The sequence below is a fragment of the Mesoplodon mirus genome (assembly GCF_964341445.2).
Source record: "Mesoplodon mirus genome assembly, contig: HAP1_SCAFFOLD_893, whole genome shotgun sequence".
Classification (NCBI taxonomy): domain Eukaryota; kingdom Metazoa; phylum Chordata; class Mammalia; order Artiodactyla; family Ziphiidae; genus Mesoplodon; species Mesoplodon mirus.
This window is the reverse complement of record NW_028295147.1, coordinates 3,231-24,247: the sequence shown is the minus strand read 5'-3', so window position 1 is coordinate 24,247 and position 21,017 is coordinate 3,231. Positions and strand designations below refer to the sequence as shown.

The 21,017-nt window shown below is 46.8% G+C and overlaps 1 protein-coding gene across 1 annotated transcript; it reads left to right on the top strand.

Annotated features, from left to right (window-relative positions):
* Positions 1–1,017: 1,017 nt before the first annotated feature.
* Positions 1,018–20,435, top strand: LOC309797686 (forkhead-associated domain-containing protein 1-like; the record flags this gene model as incomplete). Its single annotated transcript, XM_082646134.1, has 6 exons — positions 1,018–1,038; positions 5,088–5,162; positions 13,034–13,157; positions 16,825–16,955; positions 19,214–19,303; positions 20,331–20,435. Coding segments are annotated over exons 2-6 (510 nt in total), but the record flags the coding sequence as incomplete, so codon positions are not given.
* Positions 20,436–21,017: the final 582 nt, after the last annotated feature.

Below are 21,017 nucleotides of genomic sequence, written 5' to 3'. Positions count from 1 at the left end.
CATGCCAATCTTGCCTGGTTGGAAACCTGGCAGGATGGCCATTTGTCCAGGACTTGGGAGCTGTTAATAAAAGTAGTTTTTCCCTGTTTTCCTGTTGTTCCAAACCTAGCCACCCTTGTGTCACAAGCTTGAACTGACTTGAAATGGTTTACAGTTGGAGACCTTTGTTCACCTTTCTTCAGCATCCCGGAGACCCAACAGCCAATATCTACATGCCTTTACTTGGAACAATCAACAATATACCTGCACTTTTATGCCTCGAGGGTTCACTGGGACTCCTCCTTTTTTCCTCCCAAGTACTTCACCAAGATTTAAGTACCCTCTAGTTCCCTGAGAAATCAGCCTTTTTACCATATGGAGATAACCTCCTGCTGTACTCAGCTACTGTAAAGGTTCCATAAGGCATTCATAAAAGATTCCATTTATTTGCTGCAACAGTTAGCTGAGAAAGAACACAAAGGAAAAATTACAATTATCCGTAGACGCTGTTCATTACCTAGGACGTAATCTAAGCACTGAAGGAACTCCGCTATCTCCAGAGAGAATTAGGCTGATACAGGAACTTCCTAGACTCACAACTAAGTGCTAGCATTGTGGATTTCTAGGTTTAGCTGGTTATTGCAAGCTCTAGGTTCCAAATTTTTCTGTTACCTCTTCCACTCTGTGAACTTATTAAAGATTTGGTTCCTGAAGCCTTTGCTTGGGAAGATAAACACAAGCAGGTTTTTATAAGGCTAAAACAAGCAGTGCAGGAGCTGCCTGCCTTAGGGTTACCCAAATGATCAGGTTCAGGTTGATCCGGAAACTTTTTTTTTTTTTTTTTTTTTTTGCGGTACGCGGGCCTCTCACTGTTGTGGCCTCTCCCGTTGCGGAGCACAGGCTCCGGACACGCAGGCTCAGCGGCCATGGCTCACGGGCCCAGCCGCTCTGCGGCATGTGGGATCTTCCCGGACCGGGGCACAAACCCGTGTCCCCTGCATCGGCAGGCGAACTGTCAACCACTGCGCCACCTGGGAAGCCCGATCCGGATACTTTAAGGTGAGATCTCCACTGGAGGCAAAGTATATTAGCCCTTTTAAGTTCGAAAAGAGATCTCTACTTAATAGATTAACTTTAGGTTATTCAAAACCTTTTACTTTATTTGTGCATGAAAGGCATAATCAGGCCGTGCAGAACTGTGTGAGCATGGTAGTAAACACAGGCCCATTGCCTGTTATAGCATACAACTTGATTCAGTTGCTTTTGCCCGTCTCAGGTGTCTTAAGGTTATAGCCACAACTGCAAATTTAGTGGAAGCCTTGGCAGATTTGACTCTAGAAAATGAAGTTTATTTGCAAACTCCACACCTTGTCCACAGTCTTCTTAACGCTGAATTGACAACATTTCTCTGCAAGTATCACTAGATTAACTTCCTGTGAAATCCTGCTTTCACCACCTCATCTTTAAACGTCACAACGTTCTCAATCCTGCTACACTACTACCTCTGTCTCACAAAGGTGAGGGCCGTGACTGCCAGGTAACAGTGTCCCATGGGAATTCCCTGGTAGTCCATTGGTTAGGACTCCGAGCTTCCACTGCAGGGAGCGCGGGTTGGATCTCTGGTCGAGGAACTACGATCCCACGAGCCACATGGCACGGCCCAAAACAAAAACAAAACAAACAGAAAACAGTGTCCCGTTTTGTGACACCGTGTCCTGAGTAAAGATGTTACCAAGTCCAAGCTTGCTCTGCTTGCCGCACGACAGGCCATAAATCGGAGATGAGGTGTTGAGGCAAGGAATATGAGTTTATTCAGAAAGCCAGCAGACCGAGAAGATGGCAGAGTAAAGTCTCAAAATAACCATCTTATCGGGGTTTGGGTGCCAGTTTCTTTTATAATACAGAGATGGGGAGGAGATGAGGAGGTAAAGTAAGAAGGCCATAAGTTTTGCGAATAGCCCCTGGAATGGCCAGCCTCGGGGAGGAGATGTGTTAATTTCTTCTTAATTGTAGCCATCCACAGGTGGAAGGAGTCCATATGTTTCCCTGAACAAAGGCACTTTGGTTTAACATTCAGACAGAGGGACAGGGTTCCCCGAGGCAGGCCATTATGTACAGGTACAGACAGTATCCTTTTAGTGAACAAAAGCAGCAGAAGGCAAAGGTTAAAGTAAAAGGAACAGATCCAATGTGGAGTCCGATATGGCTCTTCCCTGTTACAATTCCCTACTGTCAATGTCCATTCCACAGTCTTGTGGATAAAAGGGGGTGACGGCCCTTCTAATTGCTTCATCAGATGGATCTTTCCGGGAGTGTCCACCATTGGTGCCAGTGTTCCAAACGTTGGGTTTTTGTTTTTTTTTGTTCCTCTCTGGAAAGTGTGTCCTTTACACCTGTAGCCTTAAAAAAATATTCTCAGCCTAAAAGTTGAGAGTTACGATCTCTTTGATGGGAACTTTGAGGGCTTCAAGCCTGGGAGGCAGCATCTCAAGTTAAGGAATTCAGCACTTTTCTATGGACGGGAAGATGCAAGAGTCTGGGCTCACTGAAGTCATTCATTTGATATGTGCCTCAGCTATCCGGGGCCTGTATCCTATATTCTCATATCCTGAGTTTCGTCAGGGCTCACCGGCTCACGTTGGGGGGCTGCAGTCGCTAATGACTGATGTGTCAGGAAATATTCCATTTCTCAGATCCTCTTCTCTTGGTCAGGATTTTGACCCATATTTGGGAGACATTTCAGGATCAAATTTTGTCCCACAGCGCTGGGAGGCTCATCCCAGGTCAGGGGAGAATTCTTGATATGCCACTCCAGGTGCTAGTCTTTGGATTAGGCCCTATTGCTAATTAAAGATCTTCTGGATCCTCTATCTAATTATGATCCAGGAGACATTTTCCCTTGTTGCTTCCTCCTGTACCTAGAATCACACTATTACAATTATTTCATGTTATAAATGTGGTCTATTTCCTCAAGATGTTTAGCCATTGAAGTATTGTTGGAGGCCTGGTTCCATACTGGGTACTGTAAGAGACACCAATCTTATAAAGTAGACAGGATATAAGTAATGCAGCTAGTAACGTTAACAAAGACACAGTACAGCAGGGAGACACAAAGAGCAAACAATCTGGAAACAAAGAACAATGATCAGTATAACTACTTGTAATCCAATTGCAATAGCGAGCGACCAGAGGTACCCTAACTGATTTAGTGAGCCATCCGCTGTTTCAGTGTACCAGCGGTGCGGACTTAGACGTGCATGGCTTAATCTTTGAGACAAGCATATGCTACTGGCAGGATCACCCAGGTAGAGAGAAAAAGATAAATGTTTCAATTCTGCTTACAAGGGTATAATTTAACACATGACTGTAAATCATAATGAGTTTAAGGGGAGCGTTTTGCTTACACCTGGAAAACACAGATTGAAAACAGTCATTTTTCAGATAGAAACCATAAAAATTATAACCATAATTATAACCAAAATTATAACCAAAATTATAACCCTTTTACCCAGGCATGTGCAACTAATCGTTTTTGTTAACAGCTTTATGAAGCCATCAGGTTTCCCATTAGAATTCTTCAAGTTCTTACCCAGTTCACCTTTATGGTTTGAAAATCAGAAACTTGTATTTATGCAAAGGTCCTTTCTATAAATCTTGTTGAAGAGGAAGCATTTTTGCAAAGGCATCAGAGTGAAACCATGACTGTGTACAATGGTGAAAGACTTAAGAAGGCACGTGTAAATCTGATTACAGTGCAATTGAGAAAGTAACGTGGTTACTGCGGTGACATGCAACACTTTCAGCTAATAAAGAGAATTCTGACTGGTAACGTTTTACCAGGACATACCAAATTTTAGGAACTCCATATAATCTGTAGAATACCTGTGTCATTTGGCATACAATAGAACCTAAGAAGATTTATTGCTTATTTGACAACACTTCCCGTGTCATTCAACCTAATTAGTTAATATGTCTCTTGGGGTGTTTCAGGGGCCCTTTGAAGCACCCCAAAGTTAGCTAGAGGTCAAAGGAACTTCATTATAATTTGAGTTGGGAAGTTTTGTCAAAAAAATAAGAAAAGGGTTTAAAACAGATAGGATGCCATGTCACTGTGAAACAATAGTTATTCACTTAGCCAAAGTAACAATAAAAGATTTCAAAGGCAAGTACAGAACAGATCTCTTAAAAGGTAGAAAAACTTAAAATCTGGTATCAAAGGCAGTCCAAAATCTTAAGAAACCTTGTCTTCTTAACAGAGAGAAAAGCGAAATTCAAGTTGTGCACCAGCTTACTTTTAAAATGTATTTACCCAATTAAACTTATTTTAAACTTAGTCCTGACCACGTACAGAACTCTTTTTTTCAGGGTCCACTTTCCATAAACCTTCTGTCACTTACTTTAGCACAATTCTGACTTTCAAGTGGTCAAATATCTGGAGAGATTAATTTTAGATAGACCTTCCTATAAGTATTTTAAAAAGTTCACCTAAAGCTCTTACCTCATTTGCATTTTCTTTCCTTAAAAGTTTCTTCACATCAAGTTATTTCCTTGCTGACAAATTTGCAACAGATATAACAAGATTTTATTTAGCTTATATTAAACCTAGGCACAATAAAAGTATTATACTTAATGTTGATGACTCTAACAGCATGTCTATATTAATTAGATCAACAAACGAACGTTAATACCAGGTCTTAATTAATACTGAATATTTCCCAGTTCACATGAACCTGAAGCTCATGTAGCTCAGTTTCTCTTGTATTTAGAATAGTTTGGTGTGTAAGTGCTTACTTTTCTTTAAGCCAATTAAATAGAGCTCATCCACAAATCAACCTCAGCAATGTTATCCAAAGACAAAGACACATACAAGGACACAAACATACAGAGACGTCATGGTTGTCATTTCAGAATTTCAGCACTGAGTCAGGTACAGCCATGTGAAGCCCATCAGTTTACAAAAAGAGGTTGGATTCAAATTAGGTTTCTGGCAGATGGAACAAATCCAACTCACTTGTCTAGATGGCTGAATTTTTACAGAAAAGACACTTAGGTTTTTTATTTATCCTTGATAAGTCAGTTTCTAAATTACTTTACCCTCTTTCAAAAAGGTGCATTTTAGAAAGATGGCAGAGATGAGAGTTCCTGAGAAGACCAGAAAGGACATTTGCATCTCAAAGATACAGGCAAGTTTTTCCTAGGATGACTTTGTTTCCCCTTTGTTTAATATTTACAAGCCTCTTAAGATAAACAGGGAGGGTTTGGGGAGTGGTATCTATTGGAGAGTCAATCAACTCGTTCCCCACTGTCAAAGTTCCCCGGGGCTCCTGTGGGGAAATTAGAATCGGACGCCTCAAGGCCAAGGGAGTCCCCTGGCCTCTTATAGGATGTCCGCACAAGGGAACTTGCCCTGCTGTGGATGTGGCTCCCAGTCCAAATTGGGTGGCTTGTGGAGTCTTAGATGGTGATACTAAATCAGGCTCCTGTCCTCTGGGGGTTAACACAGAAACTTCTATTTGATCCCCGTGGGTAGGGGAAACAGGAGGTGGTGAATATGATGGCGGCATGGGGGGAGGGTGGGCAGGTGGAACAACTGCGGGTGCAGCTTGCTGTTTTGCAAAACACTTCTAACTGCGAGATCCTATAAAAATTGAGTGAGCCATTTAGGGGCTACCGCCCTTGTGATCCTATATTTTGGGTCCACACCCTATTACAATAGTATACATGTCTTTCTTAGTCATAGGCTCAGGGCTATGTTACACCCATTTATCTACTATAGGCCCCACCCAAAGGGCTCTCCTTCAGGGTTGATGGAGTATTTCCCATTTTGTACACCCAAACGCAAAAGACGCAAACAAAGTCTGGCATCAGTGCACACAAAACCAAGACCAAAACCAAGGAACCAGTTCCCAAATCGGTTCTGAGGGGGTGTAGTGGTGAAGAGAGCAGCCGTCTGGTGCAGAAGCCCACAGGCAGCTAGGAGGAGCTGTGTTAGTCCAAAGGGTCCGGGACACATAGTCCATTCTCAGCCCAGAAGGAGCAGCCAGGGGGAACCAGTGGGAGGGCTTGACTAATTGAGCTTTGTGCCTGCTATAAAGCTTATTGTTTAGCTCTTGGCCAGTAAACTATGGAGGGTTTGTACGTGGCTGCATAAATGGGTCTAAGAATGATGGACAAGTGTGGTATTCGTTGCCTCCAAAGTGTGGAGAGACCTAAGTAAGATGTGTTGGGCTTGCTATAGTGTGTTGGGGGGCTGAATAGTTAACAGCTGAGGTTTAGCTGCAAAAGGAATTAGCTGGCTTTTAGAGGATCAGTTAATGCCCAGAAATTTAGTAGTTGTGGACAGCCCTTGAATTTTATGTGGGGCAATAAATAGCCCACCTGTATGTTATAGATGGGTCATCAACCATGTTAGGGCCTTGTGCACCAGTCTCCTGAGGGGCTGTGGATTAGAACCTCAGTATAGTGCCAGACGGTGCAAGGGGACACCAGGTCTTGCCAGCAAAGACTGTGGGCAATAGCTGGGCTGTTAAGATAGCCAGTAGGCAGACAGGTTAAAACATACTGGGTGCTTTCTGAAGTAAAAGTAGACTGCAGCTGGGACTCCTTAATAACTGGTACTGAATAGAACATAATAGCTAGATTGTCACAGCAAAGTAATTCCCTGGAGCCCTTTGGATATCCTTAATGAACTGGACAGTGTTGGAAATGGGAGCCTTAATAGTGGGGATCAGCACTTATATTTCAGTAGTTGATTATAAGTCACCACTCATTAATAGCAGGCTTTAATAGCAGCCAAATGGGGAAATTGAAAAGGAGAAATGGTGTGTTTAATGACTTCTTCTTTTCCTAAAATCTGAATTATGGGCTGCAATCCCACAGCCCCCTGTCATACATGTTATTGGGAGATATTTACTGTCTTAGGTGGCAGTCTTATGGGCTCCCAGTTTCAGCTTCCACCAGGAAGGCCAGGAATTTGGGTTTGTTCCAAATGGCGTTGCAGTACATCAAGGCATCCATAGCTGTAACGGGAAAGGGTAGGGCCAAAGGGGCTACCACCACTAAAAGATTTTTAATAAAGATTGTTTCAATAGTGACATTCAATGGAAGTTGAATGCTTTCTACTCCCCTGACTACTATGCCTTGTAATCTAAAGTGTGGCCCTTGCTTATAATTGGAGGGGTTCCCAGGAGGCACTGTAATTTGAGCTCCCGTGGTCAATGAGAGCCATAAGAAAATTTGTTTATGTGTGTCCCAAGGAAAATTAGAGAAGTATATGGGCAAGTGTCCCAGAGGAGGGCCACGCTCCAGGGATCTGCCAGGTCCCTAAGGCAGAGGTGTTGGCAGAGGTCAGGGTACAGGATTCGGAGAGGTGACAGCTACCCATCACTCCAGTCTCCTGAAGAGTCTGCAGCGCCTGAGCAAAAATTTCTAACTTGTGCTTGGGCGGTCTCAAGTTGACATCATTAGGGACCCCCGATCTCCAGAGCTGCCAATACAGGGAGGTCTGTTAGTCATCTCATGAAGGATGGAGCTGTGTGATGGCACCACCCCTTGGTGGAGATCAGTAAGGGTCCCAGAAGTCCCTATATCCCTTAAGGGTCCTCTGCTGGGTTCCTGGCCAATGGGGCTGCAGGGCCCATGTGCCTTTACCGGCAAGCGAGATTTGGGGCTTCCGAAAACTTATCTTTTTCGTATCCAGATACAACATGGATGCAGCCCCACGCCTGTTGGACTGTATCTGCCGTTTCTTTGAATCGTAACCGCGTGGCTCTACAATTAGGGGGAGCACCCTTCTCCCCCTTCCCTTGGACAAATGTTTTCTAGAAAAATTTGCCTTTCAACCATGGTATAGTTACATGTCTCTGTTTCTTGTTCATGCTGGTCATCTGATGTTTTGGTGCAATGGATGGTGACAGGGAGCACCTGGAATGGAGTTTCCTCTTCCTGACTCCTATGCTGCCACTTCCTGTTTAGGGTGTCCCAGTCAGCCTGGGTGGGGTCAAGGGATGATTTGCAACAGCAGCAAGAAATGCAGCAACATAGGAGGCACTTACCTCAGCGGCATTTGCCCGTTCAGGGTACCGTGATGCCCCTGGTACAGCTGCCTCTATCATCGGTTAGGGCTGTGTGGGGAACTCTTGGATGTATGTTTAGGGCATAGGATGGTTTGGGGTAATAGTAAAGCTGTGTAGAGACTGTGTATGTGTGATCTGGGGAGAGATGAGGGGCGTGAGTGCCTTTGTGAGTGTACGGTTGGTGTAGCATGGTGTGGCTGGGTGGTGGGCGGCTTCTGGGTGTTTTGAGGCTACGTGTGCAGGCATTTGAGAAGAGGTAGGGGTGTGCATTTTAATGCTTTGTGTGTTGGATCTGTGTGTATTCAGAGTGCAGGGGTTATACACATGCTCATCCTGTAGGGTAAGAGTCCAGGGAGTGTATTTTTGATGTGGAGGAATTTGCAGAGATTGGGGTTGTCAGTGTAAATTGGGGCTGCCAGCTGTGTGTGTATAATCAGGGGATGTGACAGAGGCTGTTTATAGTATTTCAAGAGGGAGATGGGTGTATGTTTGTATTGGGGGTGTGAGGTCATGGTGTGTTCTGGGGGGAGTATTTAGGAGAAGGTTGGAAACATTGTGTCTCTCTGATGGTATTTTGTGTTTGTCTCAGCTTCTGAGGCATTGTACATACGTGGATGTTGACAGCTGTGTGCGGACTGTATGTGTTCTGTTTGGATTTGGGGGGTTGTGTCTTCTATTAAGAAGTATGTGAGTTTGGTTTGAATATATTTGGCTATTGTTGAAGGGTTTGTGTGTTTCCATTGAGGGGTTATATGGGGTTGGGTGGATTTTTGTGGGGTATGAGGATTTAGGTGTTTGATTATCAGGGGCCGTTGGGGGTGTGATTTTGTATTCAAGACTGTGGCTGTGGTTTTATTGGGGTTTGTAGTGCATGTATATTGGAGCAGGAGGGTTCTGGGCACACAGGCATTTGCTTATAAGTAGGGAGTTTGTGTGTTTGAGGATGTTTGGAGCTCTGTGGGGCTCTGTGATGGTGGCACAGGTGACTGTGGGCAGGTGGAGTGTGTGTTGGGCTGGAAGGGAAACTCGAGGGCCTGTTGGGGACTGTGAGGCACCCATGTGAACTCCCACGTGGACTGACCTTTGTTCCTTCTGATCTTCTGTGGCTTGTCCGCATCCTGATCTTCTGTGGCATCTACTCCCCTGGAGTGGTCAGCGATACTCTGCTCATTCTTAGCCAGATGAGTCAGGAAATGTCACTTCCTCTGGCAGCTGGATGTGCCTCTTGCAAGTGAGTGGTCCTGGAGTCCAGGGTGCAGGACTGGTGGACAGATGCAGAGTGAAGCTGATTCCCCCATGAGCCCTCTCCTCAGTGAGGTGGCCAGGAGGTCAGGGCTGTATCTCCAGAAGGTCAGACCTGGCCAGTCCTCTGTAGAATGTGCTGGAGCGGCCAACTCGTTGAACGCACCCTGCCAGGAGATAAACAGACCCTGAGGACAATTCCTAAGGGAGAAGTCTATACCTACCCATCTTCCACTTTCTCCTTTGGATGGCCTCTACCACAACGTAAAAGCTAAGCCCCCTCACACGGCCTTTCTTGGCCTGGTCTTACTGAGCGGCCAGTCTCTCCCCACATCCTGGCTCACTATGGGCCCTCTGGTGATACCAGCAAGAGGGCTCCCTGCATGTCAGTTCTCACCTCCTTCCCTTGGCCCACGCTGCCCTTGCTGTTTGTCCTGCTCTTACTCTCCCAAGGCTGTTATGTTAAGTCACCCTGTCCAGGTGGGAAGGATCCACTGAAAATGCACATTTGAGTAATTACTGCATCACCTGAGTCTCTAGCATGTACCAGGCACTATGATGCTCGCCAAATCCCTAAAAACCCCACAAAGCGGATATGCTATTAGTTGAACTTTGCAGGTGATGAAGCTGAGGTTCAGAGGTGAGAAACTGTGACCAAGTACCCTGTATGTACCAGAATATCAATCAGACTGGTCAACGTATCCAATAAAGCCAAACATTAGTCTGATCAGTACGCCTAGATGCAAGGCTGTAAAGGCGCAAACTATGTCCCAGCACGAGAAAGAGCAGTGCCAAGTACCCCAGCAAAGAAGCAGTGTTCATATCTTGCTTTCTTAATCGAAATAACTGCACATCAACCCACAATTTCCTACTCTGTTAATAGGAGAAAAATACCAATGTGTGTTGTCCTGTAAAACTACCTTAAAAGAATATGTATGATCCCGAGTGCTTTAGTAATGACCCCAAATCACCATCATGAAGTTGAGATACTTCTTGAAACACTGCAAGTCTTACACACTGGCATATAGAATCTGTAAAGTCAGTTCTTTGGGTAATGATGGTAGATAGAAGTGGCCCAGAAGGACAGAAGACAGAAAATAGAGCAGAAACTATTTGTCCAGAGGTGACAATGGGTCATAGCCAAGGTTCAAGCATTACGAGGGAGGTGGTGAAAATAGTAATGGGCATAGAGTGTAATAAGTCAAGGATATCTAATGTAGTTGTGGCTCGCAGGCTCAAGAACGCAGGCTCAGTAGTTGTGGGGCACGGGCTTAGTTGCTCCGCGGCATGTGGGATCTTCCTGGACCAGGGCTCGAGCCTGTGTCCCCTGCACTGGCAGGCGGATTCTTAACCACTGCACCACCAGGGAAGCCCCTCATTTACTCTTAATGCTTCCCCCTGTTGAGGACAAACAGGAGGAAGAAAGAAAGGGCAGGGCTTCCTTGGTGGCGCAGTGGTTGAGAGTCTGCCTGCCAGTGCAGGGGACACGGGTTCGTGCTCCAGTCCGGGAGGATCCCACATGCCACCGAGCGGCTGGGCCCGTGAGCCATGGCTGCTGAGCCTGTGCGTCCAGAGCCTGTGCTCCGCAGCAGTAGAGGCCGCAACAGTGAGACCCACGTACCGAAAAGAAAAGAAGAAAAAAAGGCAATAGCAAGGTTCCAAATGAGCTGAGAAATGACCTTCTAAAAGGGCTCTCAATCTGGCCTCTGGTAGATGTCTGTCGGGGTTTCTGCCCAGCCTAGACCCTCCTCAGGAGAGAAGACGTTTAGGGCTTACAGTGGGCTGACTGGTGGCCCCAAAGATCTCAGGCTCTAATCCCTGGGACCTGAGAATGTTACCTTACAAGGTAAAGTTTTGCAGATATAAGGATTTTGAGTTGAGACTATCCTCGCCCTAAGTGCCATCTGTAAGTGTACTTATAAGTGAGAGACAGGAGGAGATTATATACAAAGAAGAGGCGGAGGCAGTGACCACAGAGGCAGGACTAGAGTGCTGCACCTACAAGTCAAGGGATGCCAGCAGCTTCTGTGGTTAGAGTCTTTTGAACTCCTTGGCTTTTCAGCTCCTAGGCTGTTAGATTTGAATCCGCAAATGCCCCAAGGAGAAAAGCTGCACCCAATGTCAAGCTTGCGTCTGTGTTTCCCTTCTCTCCAGAACTTGGCCCACATGTCTTGGTGTCTCTCTAACATTCAGATGCCAGCGAACAGATGTTTTCTTACTTTATCCAGGTTTTCTAAAATTTCTTTAGACTTCACCTGATCTTATGTTATTATTGAACTACCATCTCAATTACCCCTAGGAAGAAAATTTACAATTTTTAGAGAAAATGGAACCCTGGTACAGTGTTGGTAGGAATGTAAACTGGCACAGCCACTGTGGAAAACAGTATGGAGGGTTCTCAGAAAACTAAAAATAGAACTACCATATGACCTCGAAACTCAACTCCTTGGTATAAATCCGAAAAAAACAAAAACACGTGTTTTCAAAAACATGCATTTGAAAAGATACATGCACCCCAATGTTCAGAGCATCATTATTTGCAATTACCAAGATATGGAAGCAACCTAAGTGTCATCAAGAGATGAATGGATAGGGGCTTCCCTGGTGGCGCAGTGGTTGACAGTCCGCCTGCCGATGCAGGGGACACGGGTTCGGGCCCCGGTCCGGGAAGATCCCACATGCCGCAGAGCGGCTCTGCCCGTGAGCCATGGCCACTGAGCCTGCCCGTCCGAAGCCTGTGCTCTGCAATGGGAGAGGCCACAACTGTGAGAGGCCCGCATACCGCAAAAAAACCACACAAAAACCCCAAAACAAAACTAAAAAACACCCCGTGGGTAGTCAGAGGAGAGGACCGTCACAGCTCATCCCCCTGTGCCGTGTGCCAGGCATGATCTGAGCACCTGTACACATGTTAACTTATTAAAATACTGCTAACAATCCTATCAGGTTGGGACTACCATCACCACGCGTACAGACTGAACAAAAGGAAAGAGAATATGGTGTCCTCCTTGTGTTCACAAAGCCCGTTAACTGGCAGAGGCAGGACTTGAAGGCCACAGTCCGGCTCCCGAGTCCATGCCATGCTTTACAGCCTCCAGCTTCTCACGCTCATTCCTAGAGCCACCTGGGAAGGAGGAACCAGGCAACTAAAGACTGGGTTTGAATCAGACTCCACGTCTGACCAGCCACGTGATCCCGAGCAGGGGGCCTCGCCTCTCTGAGTCTCAACCTGGCTCCCTTGCAAAATGGGCACATTAATGGGAACGTCAGCCTTCAGCAACGCTGTGACGAGTATCAGTGTAGCATGTGTGAACGGGCTCTGTAAACTCTGGAGTGTTCTGTGAGGTATAAACTACCCTCTATTCTCATTAGAGGGAATTCATTTCATAACCTGCTCCCGGCTCTTGAACTTTGCTGTGCATCCAGTCAGTGCTGGATGATCTGGAACCAACAGCTGGTCTATTTATGGCTGAAAACCCACAGGTCATAGGAAGACAGCAGCACCGGAGCCCCTGGGTGGCCACAAAGATAAGGTCCGCGTCTTGAGGACCGATGACATGGTGGTCACTGAAGGAACAGGCCCCCTCCTGCCCCTTCCACTAGTGACAACTGAAAACCTTGGTTTCCCCAACACCCCGATCCAAGATCAACCCGACTCTGCCCAATGTTGGAGAAGTACCGGCGTGTCCTGCAGGCCTGGCTGGCCCCCTCTGACTGTGTGTTGCCTCTTTCCACAGATCAGTGCCCTACAGCAAGGCTACAACCAGGTGCTGTGCCAGATCCTGTCTGAGAGAAACTTAGAAATCACCTCCCTGAAGCACGAGGCCGAGAACTTAAGGAGGGAGGCCGCCATCACGTCAGGTGAGGCCCTTCTGCATTCAGGCCCCAGAGCTTCTGCCCTCCCCCTGCAGACATCACCAGTCAACCAGCACACCTGTGCCCGTGACCTGGGTGCAGCCTCAGGGATCACCCGTGTCGGTGCATTAGAGTTCTCCCTCAGTGGAGGTTTCTTGCCACCCAGTTCCGAGGGCAGGGCCTGGTAAATATTTGAGAGAATGGTATCTCTTGGCTACAAGGTCTCCTGAGCACTGGCCCCACCAGGGAGAACACAGGTCGCCTTGTGGCTTGGGTGGTTCCACAAAGCAGCCTGAGTGCAAACTAGAGCGTGGACAAAATGGGGTCACTCCTTTAAGGCACCCATGGTCTCACCCATTTCAGCCGAGTGCACTTGGGCCTAAGGGAAACCATTTTCTAATTTTATCAGAGGTGGTTGCCTGATAAAGGGCTTGGGTTGGGAGAGGGGCAGCCAACGCACAGCTGTAGCTGAGCTTTGATTCCCTGGATTCCTTCATTGCTTCCACATGTTTCTTGAGCTCCTACTAGGTGTCAGGCCCCGTTCCAGGCTCCGGGGAGGGAGAGCCAAGCAAGACAGTCAGATTCCTGTACTCACAGATTCGGGGGGGGGTGACAGACAATAAAAGTAAACGGATGAATAAACAAGCCCACTTCAGAGAGCAGTGGTGCTGTGGAGAAAATAAACTGTGTGTCGTGGTGGCCAGCGCTTCAAGGGGGGAGGCCAAGGGGGACCAGCTTAGTGGGTGTGCAACCATGGAACTCAGGTGGGACTTGAACCCGTGGGCTAGGACTCGAACCCAGTCAGAACCCACTATCTTTTAATCGAGATCACGCATCTGGTCTCGGGACTTAATAAAGCTCACTCAGGTTCTTTATGTCTCATCGCAGAAAGCATTCAGTGAGAGACAAAGTAAGAAGTGGATTTCTTTAGAGAGAAACACACTCCACAGAGTGTGGGCCATTTCAGAAGGCTAGAGGCCCCCAAATATGGGGCAGTTAGTTTTTATGGGCTGGGTAATTTTATAGGCTAATGAGTGGGAGGATTGGGACAACTCTAATATTTTGGGGAAGGGGCGGGGATTTCCAGGAATTGGGCCAACACCCACTTTTTTTTTTTTTTTTTTTTTTTTCTGTACGCGGGCCTCTCACTGTTGTGGTCTCTCCCGTTGCGGAGCACAGGCTCCGGACGCGCAGGCTCAGCGGCCATGGTTCACAGGCCCAGCCGCTCTGCGGCATGTGGGATCTTCCCGGACCGGGGCACGAGCCCGTGTCCCCTGCATCGGCAGGCGGACTCTCAACCACCGCGCCACCAGGGAAGCCCCCCCACCCTCTTTTTGACCTTTATGGTCAGCCTCGGAACTGTCCTGGTGCTGGTGCGTGTGTCATTTCGCTCATGTGTTACAATGAGCCTGTAATGGGGCTCCAGTTCCCCTGGAAGTCGAATCTTATGCCCCCTTGGACCTAGCCGATTCTAACCAGTTTATATTGTATCCTCCACCGCTATGTCCTTCTTTTAGAGTGGACCTGTTTCAGGTGGGAAGGGACAAGCCAAGGGCAAGAGAGGCTGCATGGAGTGAACAGGGGATTGTGGGGCTGGGCAGGGTCGGGGGGTCTGGGTTTTTATTCCAAGGGTGTTGGGAATCCAGTGGAGGTTTTTAAGCCAAAACTGACATGCCTAGAGACCTGAAGAGGATGGGACCACTCACAGACGAGGGGAGGGAGAGAAGCAGGTGACAGGGAGGAGGCAGTGAGCCTCGGAGGGGCACATCACTCTGAAAGCAGCCAGCGCGTGGCAGGAAACATGCCCACAGCTGTAGAAGCCAGGCATAGCATTGAGTCGCACGTGAATCCCCATCTCTGTATGAGTCTGTGCTTCTCTTCTGCCTCACTCTGCAACTTAATCACACCCAGCCCCACCCCCTGCTGCCCCCAGGTCTCTGCTTATTCTCCTCCCTCACTTGGGATGTCCTCAGATATTTTCTGAGCACCTCCCCCAGGCTAGGTGCTGTTCTGGGCACCAGGAATGGAAGGATGAACTCGCTGGTCCTCACCTTCCTCCCGTATGTCGGCCAGTGAAACCTCATCCAAGCATCAAGCCTGTCTCAGATCCCACCTTCTCCGATCAGGGAGTCGGACAGACCTGGGTTGGGATAACGCTTGAGATGGGCTGGACCCACTCAAAGTGTGGCAAGCCCCAGAGGGATTTCCAAGTAACTGAACTGTGTCCTGGAGGCAAAGCTCATTTTTAAAATGAAATTCTGGAGCATTTTGTGCTTTATTTCATAGACATTCTTGATTGAAACCTACCACTAAAACTGGGCCTGATGTTCTTTCAAGAAAAGAACCGTATGAGATAACCCAATACCACTGCATTTATGCACCCTTCTTCCCACTTTTATTCAAAATGATACTACAATGCAAGAGGGAAGAGATATGGGGAGATATGTATATGCATAACTGATTCACTTGGTTATAAAGCAGAAACTAACACACCATTGTAAAGCAATTATACTCCAATAAAGATGTTAAAAAAAATGATGCTACAGTAATGGAGTAGTTATCTATTGCTGCATAACAAGTTACCCCAAAATGTAATGGATAAACCCCCAACCAATATTTATTATCTCCCCCAGTTTCTGTAGTTCAGGAATTTGAGCGGGGGGTGACTTAGTTCTCGTGAGTTGCAGGCAAGATGTCGGCTGGGGCATCAGTCATGTCATCTAAAGCCTCGGGGGGAGCCGGAGGATCCCCCTTCAGAATGGCTGCTCATGTGTCTATTGGCTGGAGGCCTTAGTCCCTAAGCACACATGCTTCTCTCTAGGGCTGCTTGAGTGTCCTGACAACACAGCAGTTGGCTTCCCCCAGAGTGAGTGATTCAAGAGGGAGCAAAGAGTTGGCCACAGTGTCTTTTATGACCAAGCCTGAGAGGAAACAGTCCGTCATTTCCACAGTATCATATTGGTTACCCATGGCAGCCCTATTCAGGGTGGGAGGGGCTACACAGGGCATGAATTCTAGGCGGCAGGGATCATTGGGGCCATTTTGGAAGCTGGTTGCCGAGAAAAATCATAGGCGCCATGGAACAAACATAATTTAGCCACTTTGTGTTCTTGGGACATACCGTCTCATTTGACCCTTACAATAACTCTGTGTGGGACAGACAGTGGGAGGTGAAATAGCTTGTCCAAGACCACCAAGCTAATAAGTGGTAGAGAGGGGTCCAAACTCAGAGGACTGTGAAAACAGCCACCCCATCAATAGTGTCCAGCAGTGCCCTCTGGCACACGCCCGTCTCCTGGCCTCTGGAGAAGAATTCCTGGACCTTCCGTGTGCTGGGCCTCTGTTTCCAAGGCCCATGGTGTGGCCTCTCCTCCCAGCTTTGCCTGGCGTGTGCCCACAAGGGGCCCCCAAAGGTTTCTCCTCTCGCTGGTGCTGACTGCCCCTCATTCTCACTGAAGCCTCAAACCCTGTTCCGTGGACTTTGCTCTCATTCCCATTCCTGCTCTGGGACCCTTGGAAAAAGCCTCCCCAGTTCTAAGCGGGCACCGGTGGTGGCCCAGGCTTGGAAGGTCTTGTCCGAACGTTGGCTGACAGCCACGGTGTTGCCAATAATCCTTCCTGCCTCTTTGACCTCCATGAGTCTTTTGTTTTGGTTTGTTTGGTTCTTTTACAGAGATGGTGTCATCTTTGCAAAGAGACGTGTTAGTAAAGGATGGTCAAGTTCAACAACTACAACAGGAGGTGAATCAACTGAAAAGTGAGAACAAAGAAAAGGATCACCAGCTCGAAGCCCTCAGCTCCAGCGTGAGTGTCGGGTCATCAGCAAATTGTAGCTGCGAAAAGCAGACACAGTGGAGTCACATGACACACGGTGGTGAGATGAGGCCAGTGCCCAAGGACACAGGGAGGGTAGCTGCTGGGCAGGTGGCCAACTTCTCTGAAGCCTTTCAAAGGACAGCGTGTATGTGGCTCAGAAGAAGCATAATAGATTTTCAAATCCAGCAAACATTTTCTAACCCCTATTATAAATGAGTTTGTTTAATCCCAGCAACAAACCCACCTATGAGCATATACTGCCATTGCAAAGTTTAACATTAAGCAGAATACGATCTCCCTGTGAGCACGGATGACCACACGGCTGCATCGTGGTCCCAGCACCGCTGGTTCTCATAACTGTCTTCACAGCAGAACGTCTGAAGATCCAGATGCAAACACGCAGACGCTCATTTCTTCCTTAGACTCTAGTGTGTGGAATGTCTCTAGGGAAGATGGACGTGGTAGGCAAGCAAAGAGCTTTTTACATGTAACTTTGACCCTTTGCAAATCTTGCCTTCAATGCTAACTTTAGAATCCTGCCCCTATAGGATAAGATTTCTCAGTATTTGCATGATGTGCCTGTTTCTGTGAGTCAAGGTAAAACCTCAAAGCTTTCATCTCAGGTGGCAACTCAGAGATTCCCAGAGGCTACCCGATAGCTAGGTCTGCATGGGGGTGGGGTGAGAACAGATCTTGAGGTTCCAAGGAAAAGGCACAGTAAGTAATACCTGGAACGTAGTACCATACCCAGTTTGGAGCTGGTGAAAGGCACTGCATGAGCTTTGGGATCAGACAGACCAGGGTCCCATCCCAGAGCTTTCTTTTATTGTAACTTATTTGGCCTCCATTTCCCCATCTGTGAAATGGGGATGACAAAATCGTTTTCCGAGAAGTGGGAGGCTGGTTTTAGTTGTGCTCTTCTGCCTCTGCCCGAGGTCAGCTGCCTGGCCAAGCCCTCTGCATTCGTTTCTCCCAAGCAGAGTGTCTTCCCAGGCATGTGCTATAGCTGTTTAATGTGGTGTGTGTGTGTGTGTGTGTGTGTGTGTGTGTGTGTGTGTGTGTTGGGGACGGGAAGGGGATGCAGAGCTGGTGCTAAGTAGAAGGAATCTGCAAAGACAGCACCTGCTTGGCTCTTCTACCTCCTGAAATGCATTTGGATGATTTATGTCCCCGTTTCCCCTTCCTCGTTGACCTTGGAATGAGGTCCCTTCTCCTCTAGACTGTGCTGGCCAATAGCACAAGGGTTCATTACCACCAAGGTTACTGCTCTTGTGAACATTTGAGATGCCTTTTTTTTAATGACATACATCATGTGTGTTAATTTTAGAAAAATAAGTAGATGACATTGAGAAGAAAAAATAAAAAGAGAGGAGAGGAAATGCTACCTTGAGAAATCAGTGTTAATATGTTCATGTCTGTTTTTCCAGTCTTGTTTCTATATATTGCCTAGAAATCAATCAATCAATCATTTTATAGTTAATTTATACTATGCACATTTTTTAAATTTTTAAATACTTATTATTTTTCCATTCTAATAAATCAACGCTCTTATCATTCGTCTTAAAAGCTACATACTTTCTCCTGGATGTACCCAGTGTTATAAGTGGTCTGCTGTTCTAAACAACACTTGGGTTGTTTCCTCTTTTTTTTTTTTTCTTCCACTGTTACTGACAATTCTGTGAAGAGCATCCTTGAAACTACAGATTTACTTATTTCTCCAGTCATTGTCCTTAAGGTACATTCCTAAAGTGGGAATTGCTGGGTCAAAATAAGGCACATCCATCCTTATGCCGTTAATGCCTGTTGCCAAGCCGCCCTCGGGCAAGACAGCTCCTTTTACCCCTCCACACCAGTCGGGGCAGTTGTGTCTTTGAGATGCAACCTGCACAAAAGCCCTAAGATGGACCCCAGCTCACTGCCTCGGCCCCCTCCACCCTCACCAGTCACAGCGTGAAAACATCCCAATTCCTGCACCCTAAGTACCCAGAGTCTACAAAGCTGGATTTCCCCTGCAGTGAAGTTTGCTGGCTTTTGAAGAAGAATTTAGACGCTCTGTTCCTGAGAACTCATGAGAGGCATGAACTGGGAACAACTGCAGGATCCCGTGCTCCCATCACACAAATGGTCTCGCCTCTCAGAATTCAGAGGTGTGATTGGGTTATACAGCAGGAAACACTCCTGGGCGTGAACACAGGTACTTGGGACCCCCAGCCAAGCCCCCGTGGCCTTGTCCTTTTTCTCCACAGTGCTCAGTGCTGAAAGAAGAGTTACAGAAGGAAGATGCCCAGAAGGAGAAGTGGGAAGCCCAAGAGAAAGAGTTAAAACTCTGCAAAACCGTGCGTTGAACCTCCTGACCCCTCGGTGTCCACTGAAAGCCTAGATTGTGGCCTTGAGGGTTTTGGAGTGGTTCCTTGGCCCATTAGGTAGCAGAAGCTCTGGGGCTTTCTGGGTGTTTGTCTGTTAATGTAGTCTCCTAATTCTTTGATTTGCTGGCCTCAAAGAGATGGGTGAAAAGACCATGGAAAACACACTCTCCCCAGATTTTCTGGGCAGTTGGCTCAAGGCCCCTCATCAGGTTTCCCCTGGGGAAAGGGATGGGAGGTGGCCACCGTATGCTGCTAGAAATTCACCGTGGTCCCTACCCCTGGACTTGTGATGCCCAGACTTTCATGATCCACTGTCACAAGTTTTATCACAGCCCTGGGCACTGCTATTAACACAACTCTTCTTGAAGTATTTTTGCTTAAATACATTCAATTTTACAACAATTCATAAAACCAAAATAAAAAGCAAATGTATCACTGGCCTTGTATGGAAGGTGAACATAAAAATGAATACAATGAAAAGATGACCACTCAATGTAAATGTTCACCCCCTGTACCGGCCCGAACCCTCGTGCACATCACCAGGCATACGTTTTCCATCCGTTGGGAAGCCCGGTGCCTGGGACAGGGGGAGGAGACGTGTGTTCTTCTCTCTGTCAGGAGCACACTTCTCTGCCTCAAATGAGAAAAAAGAAAAATGTGATTGTTCTTTTCTTCCAAACTGTGCCCATTGTGTCTTCCAAACAGCCCTTATTTAGATTGAACTCAAAAATATACCCCAAGGAAAGAGATTCTAATGAGTGGATAGGTATCTTGTACTGTTTAATCCAGGATCCATGCTGATCTTCAAAAGAAACTCAAATTTTCCCTCACCCAGCCCTTTCATTGCATCCGTTGAAAGAAAGTCTACTTTGCCTCAAAGATGTGGAATTGTCCCCCAAGGGAAGGAATGAAGCGAATCCCAGACTAGGTTTCTGCCTTAATGAACCGGATGAAATGAGTTGTGAAGTTGACTTCCCTGTTGTTGGAACTCTTTCAGCAAATCCATGACATGGAAAAAGAAATGAGGAAGCTCAGGGTGGAGCTGAAAAGGAGCAGTACCGAGCAGAGCCTGATCTCGATGACGCTGCGGGAAAAGAGCAAGGTATGGCAGGGACAGGTCGGCCTGGGAACCACTCTGGGGCCAGCACTCCACCTGCATCATCTCTGTTCATCCTCACAATGACCCCATGCGGTCTATACTGGTATTAACCCCACTTTACAGTCGGGAAAACTGAGGCTCACAGAGGTGAAGGAAGTTATCCAAGTTCACTTGCATAAAGTAGTTGTGGCAGAACTTGAATCCAGGTCTGCCTGACTCCAAAGCTCCTGTGTGTAACCACAACCCTAGACTGCCTTCAGATCTTAATTGTGAAATTATCTAAGAAAGAATTGATCCATTAAACCAAGTTTGCCAATGATGTTGTTCCAACTTAAATTCTCATATTGATTTTTTTTTCTTTTTGTTCCATCATTGCGAATGTTTTTAAAAATCTCAACATGTTTGTCATTTGTGTGTTTCTTCTTTTAATATGAACGATTTTTGCTTTATCTATTTTGAGGCTGTGTTACTAGGTGCATATAAGTTTAGAATCCTAATACTTCCTGTAGAGCAAAACTTTAGATCATCATGAAATGTCCCTTTTCATCTCTAGTAGTGTTTCTCCCTTAACGTCTCCTTTGTCAT